This window comes from Cynocephalus volans, chromosome 12 (assembly GCF_027409185.1).
Source record: "Cynocephalus volans isolate mCynVol1 chromosome 12, mCynVol1.pri, whole genome shotgun sequence".
Classification (NCBI taxonomy): domain Eukaryota; kingdom Metazoa; phylum Chordata; class Mammalia; order Dermoptera; family Cynocephalidae; genus Cynocephalus; species Cynocephalus volans.
In genome coordinates, this window is record NC_084471.1 from 81,698,675 (window position 1) to 81,720,084 (window position 21,410).

Consider the following 21,410-nt stretch of genomic DNA (forward strand, 5'->3'; position numbering starts at 1 on the left):
ATCTCCGCCTTGCCACAATTAAGCACTTTTGAAGAGAAATTTCTTGTCAAAAATCACTGCTTAATTCAGAGCTCCATGGAACTGTATCAAAACAAGCGAAAGTTTTCTACCTCAAAAGGCAGCTGACTGTTGACTTTACATGGATGAATTGTATGGTATATATCTCAACAAATATGCTTCAAAGAAAAAGTCAGCTTGTCAATTTTTTAAAAATCACAATGTATTACTTTAGTTTGGTTTTAGGACCTTTCAAATATTTTTCTTCTTCAAAATTGTCGTCTTAATCAAATACAAAAACCTGAATGTGAGACTGTGCCATTCACTTACTTCCTGGCTTTATGAAGACTACCAGTACTATGTTCTTCTAGAAAAACAGATTTTCTTGACTTGACATTCAGTTTCTCACAAAGCCTTTCCTTGTTGTAATAAAGAGGAATGTGACAATTTACAAAACAAGGGCCAAGCTCTCAAGATAAATAAAACTTAACTCGAAGAATAACTGGAGACAAGGAATGGGCTGAACCACTGGGACCAGATCTCAAGGCTAATGGTTCAGGGAGCTTTGCTAGTAGATGGGGCAGAGGAATGAATGTTACCATAAAACATACCATAAAAACAGAGGGCTTTTAGCCTACTGCTTGTAAATTGTGGCACACCTGAAGTAAATGTAAGAAAAGAGCTGATCTAGAGATATATGCAGATGCAAGCTGGAACAATGGGCTTGTGATATGGCTGAGTGGCTTAATACATTTATCTTACCATAAAGTAACAGGTATCAGCACGTAATCTCCCTATCCTTCAATATATACATCCCTCCTACCCCCGACCCCATGGCTGGCCAGTTTAGGGATCCAAACCCTTGACTTTGGTGTTGTAACACCGTGCTCTAACCAACTGAGCAAACCGGCCAGCCCCCAAAATATCTATCTTAAGGAAAAAAAACCTCTACCTAAACATCCACCTAGACTAACCAAAACCAGAAAGCCATATGCACAAGCCTGAACAGGAAAGGAGTAAGAGCAGAGTTCTGCTAGAAGACATGAGCTCGCACAGGCCAGAGAGCACTGTATTTCCCTGCTTCCCAGTGGTCCAACATATTTTTGTCCCTTCTTGTTTAATTAGGAGAAACTATTTTGTATCTCTAAAACCCACAATCTAGCAATGTAATTTCTAGCAGCATATTAACTGAACAATGCTATGGTTAAGACTGCAGACTTTAGACCTGGGCTTGTCTCGATGCACCCCAGTTCTACGATTTATTAGCTCTGAGACCTTGGGCAAGTCAGTCACCCTTCTGAGGCCTTGGTTCCCCCATCTGTAAAATGCATATGACAGTACATGCCTCAGCAAATTGGTGGGAAGATTACATGAAGCCAGGTATCTAAAGCTGTTTGCTCGGTGCCTGGCACATAGAAAGCCCTGAAACACTGCGAAGGAAGCGTCCACTCCATAGCAACATCTCCTAAACCCCCTCTACTCCCTCATGTGCTTTTCCTTACACCTACATTTGTTGCTGGACCTCTTTAAAACTCTTCCTAAAAGCTTTCTCCACAACCTTAGCCCCCCTCCTGCTCTTCTGCTCATCTCTTCCTCAAATTCATGCCCCCAGAAAACCAATATGGAAATGCAGAACTGGATGGAGTGCAGAGGAAGAGGAGAGAGTGGCAAGGCCTGCAGCACCCTCTGTGGCTGGCAATCCTTACCATCCTGATAGGTTCTTGGCACTCTGCCCCACTGATCCACACAGTATACTGTACCCATAGAGACTGGTTGCAAGAGCACCAGCTATGTGGGGGCACCAGGCACAAATTAGGCAAGTTCCTTCTCTTCAACCAGCACTTGGCACTCTGCTAGCCAATATATGGCCTGCTAAAAAGTCTGGAAGCTTCCATAATGTAAAGCTAACACAATGACATATACTTCCCTGAGTGAGTCATAGAAATCTTTTTCAGTGAACTTTAAAGTCACAATATAGACAATGTGAAACAAGTAGGAAACAAATCCAAACACAGTTTTCTCTATGGCTCAAAAGTGAGAACAAATGGTACCCCAAATGACCAAGCAGACTAGAGATAAGTGGATGTTTTGCATAGCTAAAGGGATATTAGCAATACACTTGGTTTTAAATTCATGCTTAATTTAAATATATTTCCACTAAACCAATGATTCTCAACCTGGGGCAATTTTTGCCCTCAGGGGATATTTGGCAATGTCTAGAGCTACTGGCATCTAGAAGCCAGGGTACTGCTGAAAAGCCTACAATGAATGCACAGGACAGCCCTCACAACCAAGAATTAATCAGCCCAGAATGTCCATAGTGCTGAAGATGAGAAACCCTGCAGTAACCAAATAACTTATTGATAGTCATCTTCTGGAAACATCATAGTGTCAATAAAGAAAATCCTCTATTTACCAACCACTTTCCATTTAGAGAATTTTACAAGTCTTCATTTACATTGTTTATTTTGATCTCACAAAGATCTAAGAGGTAGGGCCAATGAAAACCAAAGGCTGTGGCTTTTGTAAGACACAGCTAGAGATAGGAGGAAAAAAAAGTAACCCAGGGTGTGATTTTAACTTCCAGAATACTATTTTTGTGTTACAGTATACATATACCTAATCAAGTAATTTTTTTTTGACAAGCACATAATTGTGAATACCCATTACTAAAATGTTCAAAGAGTATAATTGTAATTTTTCTATTCTTGATGCTAGATTGTCACACATAACTCTTGTTGGCAGGCCTGCATCTAAAACCACCCTGCTCTGGGCTTAAACCAAAAGAAAAAGCACCTGTACAGCCAAGAGACAACCTATGGAATGGAGAAAATATTTGCAAACTGTACATCTGATAAGGGATTAATATCCAAAATATATAAGGAACACAACTCAAGAGCAAGAAAATAACCCAATTAAAAAATGAGCAAAGAACCTGGATAGGCATTTCTCAAAGACAAATGGCCAACAGGTGTATGAAAAAAGGCTCAACATCACTAATCATCAGAATAATGCAAATTAAAATTGCAATGAGCTATCACCTCACACTTGTTAGAATGGCCATTAACAAAAAGATGAAAGATAAGTTCTGGAGAGTAGGTGAAGAAAAGGAAACTTTTGCAATTACTGGTGGCAATGTAAATTAACTCAGCCATTGTGGAAAAACAGTATGGAGCTTCCTCAAAAACATTAAAATATAACTACCATATGACTCAGAAATCCCACTACTAGGTACACATTCAAAGGAAATGAAATCAGTATGTTGAAGAAACATCTGCACTCCCATATCCATTGCAGCATTATTCACAACAATCAAGATACAGAATCAACCTACGTGTCCAACAGCCGATGAACGGATAAAGAAAATGTGGTATATGTACACAATGGAATACTATTCAGCCATAAGAAAAAATAAAATCCTGTCATTTATGACAACATGGATAAAGCTAGAGGACATTATGTTAAGTGAAATAAGCCAGGCACAGAAAGACCAATACTGCATGATCTCACTTATATTTGGAATTTAAAAAGTCAAACTCACAGAAGTAAAGAGTAGAATGGTGATTACCAGGGAGAGAGGGATGGGCGGGGCTGGGAAGATTTTGGTCAAAAGATACAAAATTTCATTTAGGAGGAATAAGTTCAAGAGATCTATTAGACAATATGGTGACTATAGTTAAATATATACAATTTTTATTTGTCAATTGAAAAAATAAAATAAAATAAAAAATAAAAGCACCCTCCTGCGGCCACTTCCCTCCAGATGCACTCACTTGCCTCTCCTAATCATCTGCCTTGAGCAGTGGAAAACTTAAAAGCAAGCGTATTAAACAATTTGCTAAGGGAAGGTTAACATTTTGAATAAAGTATGGAGTTTTTAACACATTATTTAAACAGCAAATACTTTTTCCTTTGTCAACTTGGGCTGGTGTCTCAGGAATTACTGTTATCCCAAGACTGACCCATAGAAGTGCAGTGTTATTAGAGGCTATATGTTTCCAAACCATTTCTATTAAAAAAGTGAGAATTTTATAGTGTTATCTAAGATGGGAAGAAATGACTCAATGACCATTCCTGCCTTTTTCTACCCACACTAGACAGCAATAACAATGTAAAAAAAAAAAAGGTTCCAGTCAAGATGGTGGAACAGACAGTCCCCAGCGTCACTGTCTCCCCCATATTAACCAATTTACAACTATAAAAATGTAACAGTCAAGCTGGGGCCACTGGAGCTCAGGAGAAGAGGAGGAGAGACCTACAGAGTTTATGAAGCGGGAGAAGCCACGATCAGAGAAAAAAAACTGCTCGGAGCATTTTGGGCTGTGACAGCTTTAAGGCTGGAGCTGCTGAGTACATGGAGCAGGAGTCGGCAGAAGACACAGCTGTGCCCTTCAGATGCAGTTACTTAGAGGCGCCTTGGTGGCCCCCAGGACAGCAAGATCACTAATAGGATTCCTGTGAACCCACACAGGAGAGAGGAGCCAGAACAGCTAAAAAAGGGGAGCCATTCAGAGGCCAGTGAGTCATCGCAAGGGACCAGCACAGGGCCCATCCCATGGGAAGTGTTTGGAGCATGGGCAGTGAGAGAGATAGGAACACCAGGAGAACACTGGGACACAGTCAGTGCGGGACCACTCAGAGGAGACTGGTCAGGAATGCAGAATTGCATGGGGTGCAATTTGATGAAAAGATTCAGGCCCAGATCAGAGTTACTACACAACCCAGGTGCACCAGGTCTCTGGAGAGCTGGAAGTACCTATAAAGTCAACCATTAAACCCTGAGCTGCACAAAAAGCCTTCCTTAGGGAAACAGCAGCAAAGCAGCAATTTAGCTCAACCACACAGCTCAAGTACTGGTTCCCACAGGAAGCTCCCCAATTTTAGAAGTAAATAAAGGACAAAAAATTAGTTCTGGCCAGGCATACCACCAGCGCCTTGGAGCCCACCAGGGGACCTGAGATATAGAGCCAGGGACCTGAGACATGGAGCCAGGGACCAGACCCCCGTCCACAACCATGCACACCACCAGCACCAAGGAGCATGCCAAAAACATCACCTCCATGTAGATGGCCCACAACAGTAACCATGGCTGCCACAAAAGTGGCTAGACATCAAAACCACCAGGCAGATGGTCTGCCAGCAGCTGGAGTGCATTGACACAAGGAGCGTCACCAGCAGAAACCAAAGAAAAGAACTGGCTGTCTCTCTCCACAAAGCCCATTCCAGAGTGACAGAAGAAGCGTCTGCTCTATGATCATACTGGGGGACCTGATCACACCTCTTAGCATTGGACAGATCATCTAGGCAACAAATCAACAGAGTAACCATTACTCTTTCAGAAGAAGAGAAGAAATCTAGGGTTATCAGTGGTGGGAGGCGGAGGGAAGGGGGGTTAGGGAGAGACTGGACAAGGGGCATAAAGAATAAGTACGACTTGTAACAACATATGCTATTAATATTGATTTGATCAACATATTTCAACACTGAATCCCAAAAATACGTATAATCAATTAATTATGATTCAATAATAATAATTTTCACAGTGACAAAGAATGGATCAGTGATATGCAGAATGTACATGCAGTACGGAGGATGATACAGTGAAGCAGAGTGCAATATTAATAGCAGGACGATGTCTAGAGAAGATATTTCATTTGTACTGAAAGTGAAGACACTGGTCAAATGCAGAACATTCAAAGAACAACAGGCAATTTGTACATGTTAATAGAACCTCACTTGCTAAGATTTTAGGAACAAATAAACACATCTGGTTATGCAAAATCTACTGGCTGTACTCCAATACATACCACAGATATCTACTTACTGAAGTTCTGGTAGTTGCTGCATTAGTTTCATCAAACTAATAAAGGCCTTTAAAGAGTCCTGGGCCAATTCCAATTTAGTCATTTAAAATACACAAACAAAATATATACACACATACATACACATCTATCTACATATATACGCATATTTTTTAACTTGTAGCTAGCATGTATAAGTACTGAATATGTAAGTACACCAAGCTTTATATGCATTACTCTATTTAATCCTTCATAACTTTATGAAATGAGTACTTTCATTATCCTGATTTTACAAATAAACAGCCTTAGAGAAATTAATTGACTCACCCAAATCTGTGAAGTGGCAGAGGCAGGATTTGAACCCAGGCCTGTCTACCTACTGAACCAGACCACTCCACCAGTTTTATCCCACTTTCAAGAAATGAAGCTACTCCTCTCAGAACAGAAGTTTCTACCATTCGCCGTTATATTTTATTTCTATCATCTTGTGATTTATATACAGTGCGCAAACAGAATTTGGTCAGAACACCATATGGTGCCTCATCACATTATATAAATTTTTGCATCAGCATAAATGTGAACCCAGTTCACAAGTTCATCATATTCTAAATGTCAATATCTACGAAACTTTAAAGTACATTCCCATTTTTCTAGCATAAACCACTGAGAAGGCAATTAAGTTAAAACCACAGAGTGGGCCCAGAGGCTCAAAAATCCTAATTTACATGAAGGAAATGACCTTCCTGAAGAGGACAGTGTAATTAAAGCTTTCTTTTTTAAAAAGGCCAGACTATTTCCAAGGAACTAAGAAATGAATTAAGCCTACGAATTTAAAATTATTTTCATGTGCATGAAATTTACCCATTTGGAAGGGGGAAAAGAAACTATTTCCAATATTCCAGGTGTAGAGAGATGATTGAACTTAAACTATAACTGTTCACCTGAGCCTCCTTCTTTTAGTTACAGGATAACCAACTTTTCTGTGAATTAGAAGCATCTAACGCAAGCTAACACAGTACAAACAAATTACATTAAGGCTCTCCTCCATTTTATAAATGTAGACAAAGTTTTAAAATATCTTGTCAATGAAAACAGCTAGAAAGGGATGGAATATGTGAGAAACTTAGAAAACCAAGGGAAAAGAACCAGCTTGTTGTATAATTCGGGTTTAATCAGACAAGCAACCCCTTTGCTTCACCAAAGGATTTTTTCACTGCATCCCATCCCCACTCCATGATAGAAATTCTCAAAGATGTAACTTTGTCTCAAAGAAACAATTAACAGTGATATGATGAACTTCAATAGCTACAATTAGAGGACATTTTGTTATATAAAACATATACTTTTGAAAGTTATAGTTAATGCACTTTTAAATCAAATCATCTCTCAAATGTACCAAGGAAATTTATTTAAAGGAATCCTATTTTGGAAAAATAAAGAAACTAAAGAGAAACTTAAAGAGGTAAAAGTGATAAGCCTTCTGTGTAAACCAGATTTGTACATATTGGGCTAGCATAAAATATGTACTTCCAACATGTAGCACTCAACAGGATTTCATTTACTCTCTCAATTAGAATTTAACAAGCATTTAATATGACCCAGGAACTCTCCTAGGTGTTAGAAAAACAGCAAGGAACAAGACAGGTATAGTCACTGCTCTCATGACACTGATATGAGGGTTCACCTTCACATTAAGGTGAATGTCCAAGTTGCTAAAAGAGCTGATGAAAAACACTTCTTGTTTATGCGGCTCTCAACTTGATGAAACGAAGGCCTTACGCCAACTCCTTTCACTACTTTATTCCTAAACTAGCTTGATTCCATGCTCTGCCTCCACCTGTTCCTGTCCAAACAGCAGCCCACAGGGACTCAGTTGATATAGCCACTGGTGCTCTGGTGCAAAAGGCTTAGGTCTAGCACCGTTCGCCTGACATCCAATGCTCACCTTCATCACCACCCCTAAACACACACAGCCGTCACCTTCTTCCCCATCCCACAGACCAGCCCTCAGCGAGGCAGGCTCCACACTGGGAATCCTTGCTGCACCATGCCTTTGGAAAAGAGAACACAACAGACAAAACCCCCTGCTCTCATGTACTTTGGTGTGTGTTTTGGGGCAGAGTGGGGGGCTAGAGAACAGAAAATAAACAAGATAAATAAAATACAGAGTTAGAGAGTAGTTAAGTGCTATAGAGCAAAATAAAACAAGGAAAGGCACATTGGGCACCAATGTTAAATAAGGTGCCTGGGGAAGGCCAGAACAGGCATTTAAGCAAACTCTTGAAGGAGATGAGCTTAATAAATACTTTTTAAAAAATAAAAGATTTCAAGTGCTTGGAATTTCGTATTAGTCAAGCCTTTCAGGTCTACAACAAAAGATGTGTCGACTAACACATTAGCAAAAAGAAAATATTAGAAGAAAAAATTAGTAAAGTGAAATTATTTCCAGAATCTATTCTGGGGGGAGGGGTGTCACTTTGGGATGAAAACCAGCAGACAGACATAAACTATTAAACTTTCCTAAAAGTCCATAAGCAGCCTATTTTCTGAATGAGCCGTGATAGCATTTGCAGGAACTGATTGTAAGGAACTGGCTTTGAGACTCAAAACAAGGAGTGAGAATAAAAAAAACCTTTTTACAGGTGAAAAAGTATAAATTGCAGTGGGACCCAGATCTATGCCAGAAATGGACAATTGACAAAAGATCTGAAGGAATGAATACTCTGAAACAAGGACTTTTAATGCATCAGTGATACATGCAATTGCCAATACAATTTTCTTTATTTTATGGAAACAGGGCACCATCAAGAATACCGTAAGGCGGGCCGAGCCCGTGGCGCACTTGGTAGAGTGCGGCGCTGGGAGCGCTGCAACGCTCCCGCCGCGGGTTCGGATCCTATATAGGACTGGCCGGTGCACTCACTGGCTGAGTGCCGGTCACGAAAAGGACAAAAAAAAAAAAAAAAAAAAAAAAAAAAAAGAAAAAAAAAAGAATACCGTAAGGCAAAGGAGCAACTGACGCACCATGGCAAAAAATGAAGACAGCCGCCCCCTGAAGGTGGAGGTCACATGAACATCTTTTAATTTTCTTTTTTTCTACCTCCCAATGCCCCTTACATGGCTAAAGCAAATCTCCAAAGTTAACAAAAACATGCAAGTTGGTCACTCACTTGCAAAACTTAGAAATGGGCATTAGCTGTTAATGAAAATGAGCTTATACCGGGCACCACGCTGCCTTCAGAACAATGGTCGCCACCACTGGCACTTTCTTCCTTGCTTCCTCCAGAACACTTCTCTTCCTTTCTTTTCACTGTTTTCAGAGGCAGTGGTCTGAGGTTACCACTTTCTATAAAAGGACTATAGAGGGCCTCTAATTAGCACCCTAGTCAGTTCGCAGGCCTGCAGCTAGTTCTTCCACTTTGGACATCTCTGGGCGTGAATACTTTCAACCCAATTTTTTATTACACTACGATGTTAAGAGTTGGGGGGTAGAAATAATTTTCTTAAAAAAATTAGTCTGCCAATATATACCAGTAGAATCATGATACTGATATATTTTATACACACACAATTATATATCCACCCATTACAGTTCTTCTTTTTAACACAGTTTTTTAAAAGAAGAAATTCTATTCACAAAACTTCAAAGTTTAGTAGGTAACTATCACTCTGCTAATGAGATATTATATAATCTAGTCAAACAAGTTCCTAGAAAGCAATAGAGGGCTTGAGTTAGGTGAATATTCCCCCAAATTTGGTTGCCCAGCAAAGATCAGAAAGCTATTTCTTGTTTCCATCTCCAGAATGTTTTCCAAGAATATGTTTCTGTTACTATTTGACATGTCATTTTTTTTTCCCTGCTCCATTAGCTACAGTAGACCAGAGAGTTGTTTTGCTTTTAGACTTTGGATAAACTGAATAAAGCAGATTAGGGAAAAATGTTTTTTCCACTACTAAAGATCAATAATTAATATTCTATGTTCAGAGATATTAAAAACTGGCAATTTATGAAAGATAGAAAAGTACAGGGGTTGAGAGCATGAGTTAAATCCTGGCTCCCCCACCTACCAGCTACGTGAACTTGGACAAATATTTAATCTGGCTGGGCTTCTGGTTACTCTTCTGTATAATGGGGATAATAGTTCCCACTCATAATGACTGAGCAAGTTCATACATGAAAAGAAATTAGAACAGTATCTGACAAAGTAAATGCTCAGTAAGTAATGACAGCTATTATTATGTCTCAGGATTATAATTAAGAAAGCTCAAAAAAGCAGCAAGAAATATGGAGATGATATTCACACATAGTACATTTGATTTAGAGGAGGGAGAAGGGAAGCTGTTAGTCAATTTTCTCAGTTATATAATCTGGGAGCATATTTAATATTCTATATTATTCAGAGGCAGTAAATATTGTGAAAATATGTTTTAAAATTTAGGCCAATTTACATTTTGATGTCATGTGATTTTTTTAATACCATCAATTTTAGGAGACATCCCAATTTCAAAGATGTTAAAATGTAAAAAAGTATACATTTCAATTTGATGAAATAAATTAAAAGGGATGAAAAACAACACAGTGATATTCCAAGTATAAGACGTTTCATGTCTCATCTTTTTCTATAAGAGCTATGAACTAAATTCCAGCTTCTGATCCTGCCTACTTGCTGCATCTCAGAGTTTTTCTTTTTAAAAGCAAGCTCATTATAGATGGTACCATGCATATGACTGGTTGGTCAACAAGCAGAAGAAAGGAGTACTTTTGTTAGGAATCTTGACCTCAAAAGCCAAGTCCTCAAAGTAAAAACAATGGACAAAGAAGAAAGGAGAAAAAGACTGTAAAAGGACAAGAGAGGATAGGAGGAATGGGAAATGATAGATAAATCTGTAAGATGAAGGCACTGACACTCCTGACATCATAAAGGATTCTGAGGGCTGGCCGGTTAGCCCTGTTACAGGCCAGCTGCCAAAAAAAAACCATTCTGGGAGCTTTAAAAGGAGAAGCAACCAGGTCTTACAAACCCCAATAAGCTCTTGAGGTCAAGACCTACCACAGCATCAGAAAGGATGCCAGGACAATCAGAACTGTTAAACTAAAAGAGACATAGAGATCATCTAATCCATGAGTTCTCAGAACAAAGTACTATTCCCACACCTTCTCTTATACACCCCTGCACAAAACTGGTACTCATTGCTGATGGGAGTATATGAATGTACGGACACAGAAGGAAATCTGAGTACCACTGATGTTAGATATCTCATTTGCAAACTGGAATTACAGACCAAAAGGGTTCCAACTGACATTCTGTTTCCTCTTCAGCACAGCCACTAAATCATCTAGCCAATCTCTGAATATCCTCAATAATTAAAAATTCACAACCACAGCAGAACCCTAATCCTATTTTCTGTTAGTAAATTCTTCTGTTGAACCCAAATGCACTAATCTAGTTTGGAATCCTTCTGTTTATTCAATATCTACTGAGTCCTGAATAGACTTTGGGGGGCCCTTGAGGAGCAGTGGTTGACTAGAGAGTCAGGACTGCTAGGACAGGAGGTGCAGTAGACAAACAAGAAGAGATGGAGGTGATTTGCAAGAGTGAACGCAGGAGGATTCTGCTCCAGGAGGGGAGGAGACAGGCAGGGAAAGCTAGGAGAGGGCTGACCTCTGGTCCTGACCAGGAGATACGAGTCCCCAGGGGATCAGCATTATAGGGAGAAGGCCTTCAGAAAACAGGGGCTGGCCAGTTGCTCAGCAGGTTAGAGTGTGGTGCTGATAACCAAAGTCCAGGGTTCAATGCTTGTACTGGCCAGCTAACAGGAAAATAAAGGGGGTGAGGAGGGCAGAAAACAGAGCCATGGGCAGTATTGAAATTCAGGTTTTAGGGAAGTTTTTTGACGTAAAACTGGGGCTCCAGACTGCACAGAAAGAAAGACTGAGGAGAGAGGTCAGCGGCAAAAGGCAATTTTAGCAGGGACTGAGGAGAGGAGAGGACGAAACAGAAGGGGATGAAGGAGACTACAAGACCCAGGCCTAGAAGAGCTTGTCCCCAGGGCAGTACCTTGCACTCAGTAGGTGCCAGGTACCCTGTAAACAACCAAGCACAATCCAGTGAGAAAAGCGCTAGACCAGAGATACACGTGAGCTGGCAATTGCAGCCAGGCTCTGAGGGCAGTGCCTGTGTTGTTCTCACAATGATACTGAAAAAGAGTTATCGCTTGAACACCTCCCAGGCACTGTTGTAAGCCCTTTCAAAACATGAACTCATTTTATTCTCACAACTCTACAGTGTAGGTAATATTAATATCCCCATTTTAGAGATAAGGAAGTTGAGTCAAACGAGCCCCAAATCACCCAGCTAATCAGTAATACAGAACGGCATCTGGAAAGCAGGCAGTCTAACTCCACCCACACTCTAAGCCATGACGGTGTATTTCTCTCACCTTGACTTCTGGACCCTAACACAATGCCTCGTCCACAGCAGACACCAAATGCTTGTTGAAGGAATGGATGATCCCTGACTTAGTGGGATCAGAAAAATGTATCATAGGAGGCAAAGTCTGCAATGAAGGATACAGGGATTTGAAGAGAACACAGAGATACTGATGGAATAAATTGGCTCAGGGCTCTGAATAGAACTTGGGGTGAAATTGTTTTTTCCAGCCTGGTATGGATTTCCAGATTGTGTCAGCAGGATGCTGCCCCAACCAGATGCACAAACCAGCAGACACAGGCTCAGGGTGACCTTGACGGCCCAAGTTCAGTCTTCCCAGAAGCTGGATGCAGCACAGTCCAAAGTGTGCCTTCCTCTGAACTACAACCTCTCCCATTGTTTCTCTTACACACGGCAATGGTTATTTATTATGTATCCTATTCCCCCTTCTAGAATGGAAATTACTTAAGGTCAGGGCATTTGTCTTATTCATCTCTGGACACCCAATACCACTTAACGTATTGATAATTCGTCAATATGACAGTACTAAGGTAGCATGTTTCAGGAAAAAAATGTTATATTTTAGTAAATTTTCTGCAGAGGAAACAAAGATCATTTTGTTTAAAAGCTTTATTTTTCTATAGAGGATTTTTAATAATTACTTTTAAGCAAACTTGGCTATAACATAATTTGATAACTTCCCATGGATTATACTACATTGTACTTGAAATTATAAGCAATGACAGCCCCCCTCCCAGTATTCTTCACTTGGGATGTCATAAGTTATTTGGTTCTACATGCTGACTTTTCACCTTGTAGCATATATTTATTTTAAAAATACAAGTAAGCTTATTGTAAAGTCAGGCTCTAGGCACCTTTTACGGCTATTGTTAACATGTGGCCTAACACATAATCCTGCCAGAGGCCCCAGAGAACAACCTCAGCCTTCCAGAGCAGGCTGGCATCTTGTCTGCAGCAAAGGTGCACCAGGGCCGGCGCAGTTCCCAGAAAGGTGGCAGCTCTCTACCTTCTGCAGACACTGCAGTTGGTGAAGTTGACAGTTTAATTCCAGTGACTGGATGTGCATATGAGAGAGGCCCAGCAGCGGGTGTGTTTTCACTCTGTTCCCACATAAGTGAGGCAATAATACAAAGTTGATTCTGGGCTCCCAGAACACTTGCTGGTGCTAATGTCCATGCTGCAACCTGAGAACGGGTAATTGACTAATTCAAGACAATGTTCTGCAAATACTACCAAATTTATTCCTGAAAATAAACGCAAACACACAATTCCTAAAGTGTGATCACAGCATGACTAGTCCAGCTTTAATAGTTCAAATAAGATTAAATATTTGTAGAAATCTTATATCTCTACACCAGTGGGTTACTGGTAAAAGTTTACCAACAAACACTAAGGTGATCATTTCAGGATATAAAGCATCCCATGACAGACATCAGTAACAGGCAGCTGGGGAGTCATGGAAGGTTTTCGACCATGGGAAGGATATGATCCATTCCTAGATTTAAGAAAATTAATGGGGAGGGGGGTGTATTATGAACAGCAACACTACTGTTGAGAGAAGTGGGCCAGAAATGAGGCAAAATCTACCATCGTGAAATGAAGGAAAACTGATAAGAACTGGTGGCTGACTGGGTGGCAGATAACAGAGAAGAGCAAATTTAAAGTAAATTTTGAAGCCAAACAAGAGCAAGTTGGGTAAAATCTCCAAGGCAAATCAGGAGAAGAGGCTGGATTGCAATAGAAAAAAAAAGTTGTAATTTGGTTCCTTTGTGACATTTACATTCATTAAGCAGGCCCCACAGGGCAAAATAAGCCCAGGAGGTAGATAGGACCACCAACAGTAAGGGATGGCAGGAAAGGAAGGGGAAAGGAGAAAAGGGGGAGGTTGGAAGGAAGAAAGGAGAGGAGGAGAAAAACGGGCAAGTCAGAGGCAGAAACTTGAAGAAGCAGTGAAGTAGGAAAATCAGGAGATCTCAAGGATCAATCAGGACCAAGAAAAGAGATTTTAAAAGGTGCAAATACCACAAAGAAATTAATACGGGTTGAAAATGAGCTACTGGGTGAAACTTGAGAATTCACTGCTGACCTAGAGTGCTGGTCCAGCGTTGGGAACACAGTCGGTCTAGAAGAAGGAAAGGAAGTGGGGAGAAGGGTGGTCAGGAGATGAAGAACTGGCGGCAGCGAGGGAGGCACATGCAGTAGCTGAAGGATCAAAGTCACTGGCCACTCTCTCCAGAGAATGTCAAGGTTAGATAGAGTTCAGGAAGACCTCACTGGGGGAAGCAGGCGGGGTGAGGTGGTAAAAGAAGCCTGTGAAGTGACAAGGTAAAGATGCAAACCATGGCAAGTAACAGAGAACTGTCTCTGAGGACTGGGCTCATCCTCCAGATTAGGAAAGAGAAGACTACAATAAAGAAGACTAGAAACCAAATGCTATGGGTGAAATGTGTTCCCCACAACTTTATGTGTTGGAAACTTAATCTCCATTGTAACTGTGATAAGAGGGTGGGAAGTCCTATTATGTTATTTGGAAGGTGGAGCCTTTAAAAGGTGATTAGATTGTGAGGACTGTCCCTGTGAATGGATAGATCTATTCATGGAGTAATGGGTGTAGTTCTGATGGCTATATAGGGAGAGCAAGTGAGAACATTAACTCACTCTTGCTCAGCCCATTCCCACCATGTTATACCAGCAGCACTGTGGAAAGTCACCACCGGGAACTTGGCCCTCACTAGGTATGTTCCCTAGACCCTGGACTTCCCAACCTCCAAAACTGTAAGAAATAAATTTCATTCCTTTACAAATTACCCAGTTTTGTCTGATATAAACTGTTTCATCTGATAGAAACAGACTAATACACCAAGTCTGAAGTGAAAAATTAGTTGCACTCACTTCAAATATTTCAGTCTGATATAAACTGTATATCAGCACAAATTAAGGTCTACTTCAAGAGGGACAGGGTGAGATTGAAACACAAAAGTAAAAAAGACCTATCACAAATGCAAATGGTGCAATTAGGGATCAACCAGAAATGGGCAAAAAGTTTGCCAAAAAAGTGAGCAATTGAAGGACAATCTACATAGCATTCCTTCCTTGTTCCTGAAAATCTTGGTAGCTTGTGCTCAGGACCAAAGGTGTGGTTTACCCACATTTGGGAATGCACAGTAGTTCATAAACCTGGTTGTGCATCAGGATCATCTAGGGCACTTGTTAAAAAATACAGCTTCTCTAACCCTACCCCTGGAGATTCTGAGTCGTTATGTCTAGGGTGTGGTTGTGAATTTTCAATTAGTGCTCCGTGTAATTCTCACACAGCCAGTACAGTGGCATTTGGAAACCAAGCAGATTATTAGGATTATCTGATGTAGTTTTTTAAAAATACAGATTCATAAGCTCCAGTCCAAACCTTCTGAATCTCATGCCATCTTTCACCTCCAATAAATTAAACACATCATGTTTGAACCCTTTTTCAAACAGCTTTCCAGCAAATGTATATAGAAAATATTAGTGCAATCCTGACTATACCATGACTGAATCCAGGTGCAGGTACCCTGGAAGTCCAGAGGCAGCGGCCCTGAGTAGACCCCCAATCCCTATCCCAACAAGTTCAAGTTCCTCTTCTCTGTCACCAGTTGAGTCCTCAAAAGAGAAAAGGAATGGGCCGAGCCCGTGGCGCACTTGGTAGAGTGCTGCGCTGGGAGCGCGGCGACGCTCCCGCCACGGGTTCGGATCCTGTATGGGACTGACCGGTGAACTCACTGGCTGAGTGCCGGTCACGAAAAAAAAAAAACGACAAAAAAAAAAAAAAAAAAAAAGAGAAAAGGAATGCAAGTGAGTAGGTGAACAAGGAAGAAGGGTCTCTCATGTTCTTAGGTGCACAAGTTTACATGGCTATTCATTAAAAGACCCCTGACTGCTCTTTAAACTGCTCCTGAAGGGAAATCTTGGCAGAAACCTTTCCTGGTTCCTGTGCCTCTGAAGGACTTTCCAATTTCAGAAGCCTTTTTTTGTTTTTGTTTTTGGCAGTGGGCCAGTATGGAGAGTTCATCTTTAAAGAGCTTCTAATAAGCATTAACGATATGGATGTACACCATTATTTTATTATAAATTATTAGATAAATTACTTGTTTAGAGCGATGTTTAAAAATGATTCTAATAATATTAAAGATAGTTTTATTTTAAAATATAATACACAAATAACATTACCCCTCACAAAATGAACACATATGACCTACTGTTAATTGTTTTACACTTGGCCATTCAAAGTCTTGGAAAACCTTAAGAACTAGTGTTACAAGCAGGCAGACATGAAGCCAGAGAGAGAAGTTTGAACCCTGCCTCTGAAGCTTACTATTTTTAGAGCACTACAATTAAGACTTCCTGAAACTTGCTTTTTTTCTTCTCTAAAATGGTGATAACACCACATATTCTTGACATAAGAATAAGAATTGGAGGTAATACACATATAGTCCTGGTTCAAAACCAAAATTCAATAAATAGAAATTCTTATTGCTCTTACCCAATTCTCCATCCCTCTTCCAAAAAAGGTGAAATTAGTCCTCTAAAAATGCTCAGGATATTGGAGTATGTGTTGAAAATTTCACTATTCCAGCCATGGTGAGAACTAGAAAAGAAACTCTACATAGAAACTTCCAAAGTATATAATGTGAAAAGTCCCTTACCACAAAGCACCCAGGTGCTGAATACATTACTCCAGGTACACTTTTAAATGTATTGCTGAGCTCACATGAAAATAAAAGAGGTATCCAAGGGAAAGAGAAAAAAGAAAAAGAACTGCAAACCTTAATTGGAGTAACTAACTCCTAAGACTATCCTGCCTTGGGGCAGTGCCATTGCCAGGAACCTAGACCCTAGAGGACTGAAAGCCTTGCTGGGAAACGGGAGAATTGGCCTTGGGATTTTGCAATGGTAAAAGACTGAACCTGAGACCTGGGACCAATGCTCCATACAGTTAGGAGCCACACGTTCCATAAAAGGGTGGCCTGGGAAAAATCTGCCTTCCACTGAAGCAAACTGATGAGAAAATCTGTAGACTTATATCAAGTCTTAAGTAGAAAAATTAATGATGATGACAATGACAGGGATCTTCCCTGAGCAAGCCTGAGAGAAAGCCTGGCTAATAAAATTAAAGCAGTCCTGGGTTGAAAACAGAAAAAAACAAATATTTTCTACAGAAAGGCATTTTCAATACCGACCTTTCAGGATTCCCATAAAACTAAAAAATATTTAAGGAAATAAGCCACCTTGAATGAGAGTCAGAAGAAACAACACTCAATAGGTAGACTCTTCCTACTCCCCACCACGGCTTCAGATACTCAACGATGTGGAAGAAAAGGGGGGAAAGTAAAGAAAAATCTGGACAAAATGAAGAACAAAATAAGGTAGTAGAAATAAATCCAAGCATATTACTAATTATAATATAAACAGACTAAACTCAACTGTTTTTACATTGTCAGGTTAAACAAAAATTTTTAATCCCACTGTGTATGTGTGTGCATATTCCTTTGAATGCATGAATTTTTCATAAAAGAAAAGATGATTTTGAGAGAGAGTAACCAAGTAACTTCTGGATCTTTAAACTTTAATTTATGGGGCCACAACAGTCAAAATGTTCCCCTCCACGTCTAAAACCCACCTGGTGTCTTTTAGTCTCTTTACTGTCACAGCATCTGTCAGCCACTTGCTTAGGACTAGGACTAATGAAAATACCTCATCTCCCCAAAAGGCTGCTTTATGTGATGTGTGGTAATAGCTGCCTCTTATGCCAGACGCACAAGTTTGAATACTGCCTAATCAGTTACCAGCTAATGATTCCAAGCAAGTTAGTAAAACTCTCTGTGCCCCAATTTCTTCAGCTGTAAGACAGGCATAATACTACCTACCTAGCAGGATTTTTGTGAAGTAAATTTATACACATGTGTATTTGTATGTACTACAGCCCAGTTCTTAGAAAATGCATTCAATAAATAGTAGCTATTATGGACATTATAGGGGTTGAGCATTAATTCATTCACTAATTCATTCAGCAAGTACTTATAGGATGTCTCCTATGTGCCAGTCCTAGTGCCAGACTTTTTGGGACACAATGATGAATAACTCCTTGTTATGATACTATTTAGCATGTTTGTTTTGTGCCAGACATTCACCTATATAATTTTACTTAATCCTCCTAGCAATCTTATAAAGTACTATTGCCTCCATTGCCCAAATGAAGAAACTTAAAAATTAAAAGATTTGGTCCAATTCACACAGCTAATGATGGAAGAGAGACTAAAACTTAGACCAAAGCCTGCGTCTTAACTGCTTTACCTCTCTGCATCACTTAAACGAGGAGCTTCACATTCAGATATACACATAGAATGAGGTTGGTAGACTTTATTTTCATTATCTTCGGCCAAAAAGCAGAGAACTCTAAAAATAGTGGGTTTCATAACCATAGAGCATGGCACAACGCTGCTAAACTGAATTCTCTGCCAAGTTCTTGACCTCTCAGTTTTTGTTCCTTTTTCCTTAAGAGGGAAAGTAACATTTCAAATGAGTAATGTCCATTCTGAAACACATCTAAATTTTGTGGTTTTAATGTATTTTTTTCTAGGCTAGCGTGAACCGGCACTTCTCAGGAACTTAAATTTGCTTTTCTTTTTGACGGGGGAGGGGAGAGAAGCTGCAGTCATCCCTCCCTATCCTATGGGATGTTCCAGAATCCTCCCCGCTCCCCACGGATACAAAATCGGCCAGTGCTCAAGTCTCTGATACAAAACGGCATAGTATTTGCATATAACCTAGGCACATCCTCCCCTATACTTTAAAACATCTCTAGATTACTTATAATACCTAATATAATGTAAATGCTATGTAAATAATTGCCATACAATTACTGTACTGTTTTTATTTGTATCAGTTTTTATTGTTGTACTATTTTTTTTTTTAATATTTTCTATCTGAGGTTGGCTGAATCCATGAAAACAAACTTGGGAATATGTAAGGCCAACTGTACTTACATATTGATAAGACAGTTCAATGAGACTTAATAGGGAGGCAGATTTGATTCAAAGAAGGAAGCACTGGGCCGAGCCTGTGGCGCACTAGGGAGAGTGCGGCGCTGGGAGCGCAGCGACGCTCCCGCCGCGGGTTCGGATCCTATATAGGAATGGCCGGTGCACTCACTGGCTGAGTGCCGGTCACAAAAAAAGACAAAAAAAAAAAAAAGAAGGAAGCACTTTTTAAAGGGTTTTTACACTCCCAAAATTGAACAGGCTGTGGTCGCCCAGTCGCTTAAGACTGCCTGTCAGAACACTGTATCATTCTCTCAGATGCCACGGATTATATTATGGGAAGGGGAAGAGTTGTATCTATGAAGATACAATAATTACTTTTCAATCCTAAAATAATAGCTGCAAGAACTTCGAGTTTCAGGCTCGTATTTGTTACATATTGAGACAATGTAACAAACCTAGAAAAGTTATTACTATGTTCTCCGTTTTAAAAATACCTGCTTTTCTTAATCATAACGAAATGTGTGTAAGTAAATAAAAGTATTTGTATTTCTGCTGCTTAAATAAGGATTTTGCCTCATAAACGGCTCTCCATACCAGACAAATCGGGGGTGGGGTGGGGGGCGAGTGTTAAACAGTTTTGCAAATCAACAAAAAAATCTTTAGTGTGTTCTAGATCGTTTCAAGCTCGCCTTGAGGGAAGGGAAAGCATTTACAAGATGGAGATGATGTGGGTCGTCCAGAGGATTTCTTCAAGATTTCCCATACTAACATTCCATGAGAATTCAGAAATCAAAATCCCGCATCTGGATTGATCAATATGATAACAGCAATAAGAATGCAGTTTCCTGATATTAGCAACAACATGTTTCCTCATGAGAGACGCAGCTTTTCACACTCAGGGTGGAATCAAGCGTCTCTTTCCAAAGGGAAACCCGGGGCAAGAAGGACGTGTGGCCCGGGATCACTCCACACGGCCAGGCTGCTGGGGCAGGACGCACACCAGTCTCCCGCTCTCCGTCCGCGGCCTCCGCTAGGTCTGCCGAAAGCAGGAATTCAGCGAAGAAGCTTAAACTGCGGTAGTTGGGAAATGGGCCTTATGAATTTCTAACTTTTCAAAAAGAGGCATACCTTTACTTCCGGAATCTCCCAGAAGTGACCTCCAGAGCAAGCTCGGAGCTAGGCGCGTCCTGCCCAAGGTCCTTTGGGGGAAGGGACCGAAGAGCCAAGGGAGTGGGTGGCTGAGCGCAGCCCTCTAGGACTAGAGCCTCCCCGGCCAGCGCGTTGTGCGGCGGGAGGAAGGGGCGACGCCGCAGGGCGCCGGGCGTGTCCCTCCCCTGCAGCAAGGCGCCCGCCCGACCCTCCCCCACCCCGAGGCGCTCACCTGGGGCGTCCGCGGTTGCCCGGCTCTTGAAGGCAGCCATCTCAACCCGTCCCAGGTGCGACGAGGGCTTACTCCAGGGCCGGGGGATCCCGAGCTGCAGGTAGGAGGGGTTGGACTTGCGCCGGATCGCCACCCGCCTGAAGTTGTGGCCGCCCTCGCCGCTCATGGTGGCCCGCGACTCCGCGCTGTCTCCGTCCCTCGTGCAGCCGCAAGTGCGCGCTCCGCCGGCTGCTCTGCGGCGAGCGGAGCCCGGGGGGTGGGCGTCACCTGCGAGCCCGGGTTGGCCGAGACTCCAGAAGGGGGCCCCGAGGCTGCTCCGCGCCTGCGCCCCTCAGCAAGTGTCACCTGGTCCTTTGCCTCCCGGGACTGGCCGGGCCTCGCGGGGAGTTTGGCTCCGACTCGCTCTGCGGCAGCCGCGACGCCTCGGCTCTGCGGCTCCGGCACTCACCTGCTGCGCCCACCGCGGCGGCCGGCCTGGGCCGCCTCCACCCCCTGCTCTCTGGAGCCAATCGCCGGCGGAGAGCGCGGGAGTTCAGCCAGTTGGCACCGCCGCTGCCGCCTCCTCCGGCCGGGGCAGCAGCCAAGGCCGCGCTGTGCCGAGCGGAGCGCCCCGCCCACCGCGCCGCGGGCTCGCCCATTGGCCGAGGGCAACCGCGCGAGCGCACCTGGCCGCACACCTGGCGCGCTGGGAAGGGCGGCCGCGCTCACCTGCGTGCGGGCCGCGCACTGGATTCGGGAAGAAAACAAAGTCCTAGTAGGC

The 21,410-nt window shown here is 41.8% G+C and overlaps 1 protein-coding gene across 1 annotated transcript in view; it reads right to left on the bottom strand.

Annotated features, from left to right (window-relative positions):
• Positions 1–20,816, bottom strand: part of FGD4 (FYVE, RhoGEF and PH domain containing 4) — a 188,867-nt gene extending 168,051 nt beyond the window's left edge. The window contains exon 1 of the mRNA XM_063075540.1: positions 20,651–20,816. Coding sequence (XP_062931610.1) covers positions 20,651–20,816 — 166 coding nt within the window. The remainder of the gene's footprint in view (positions 1–20,650) is intronic.
• Between the last annotated feature and the right edge of the window lie 594 nt (positions 20,817–21,410).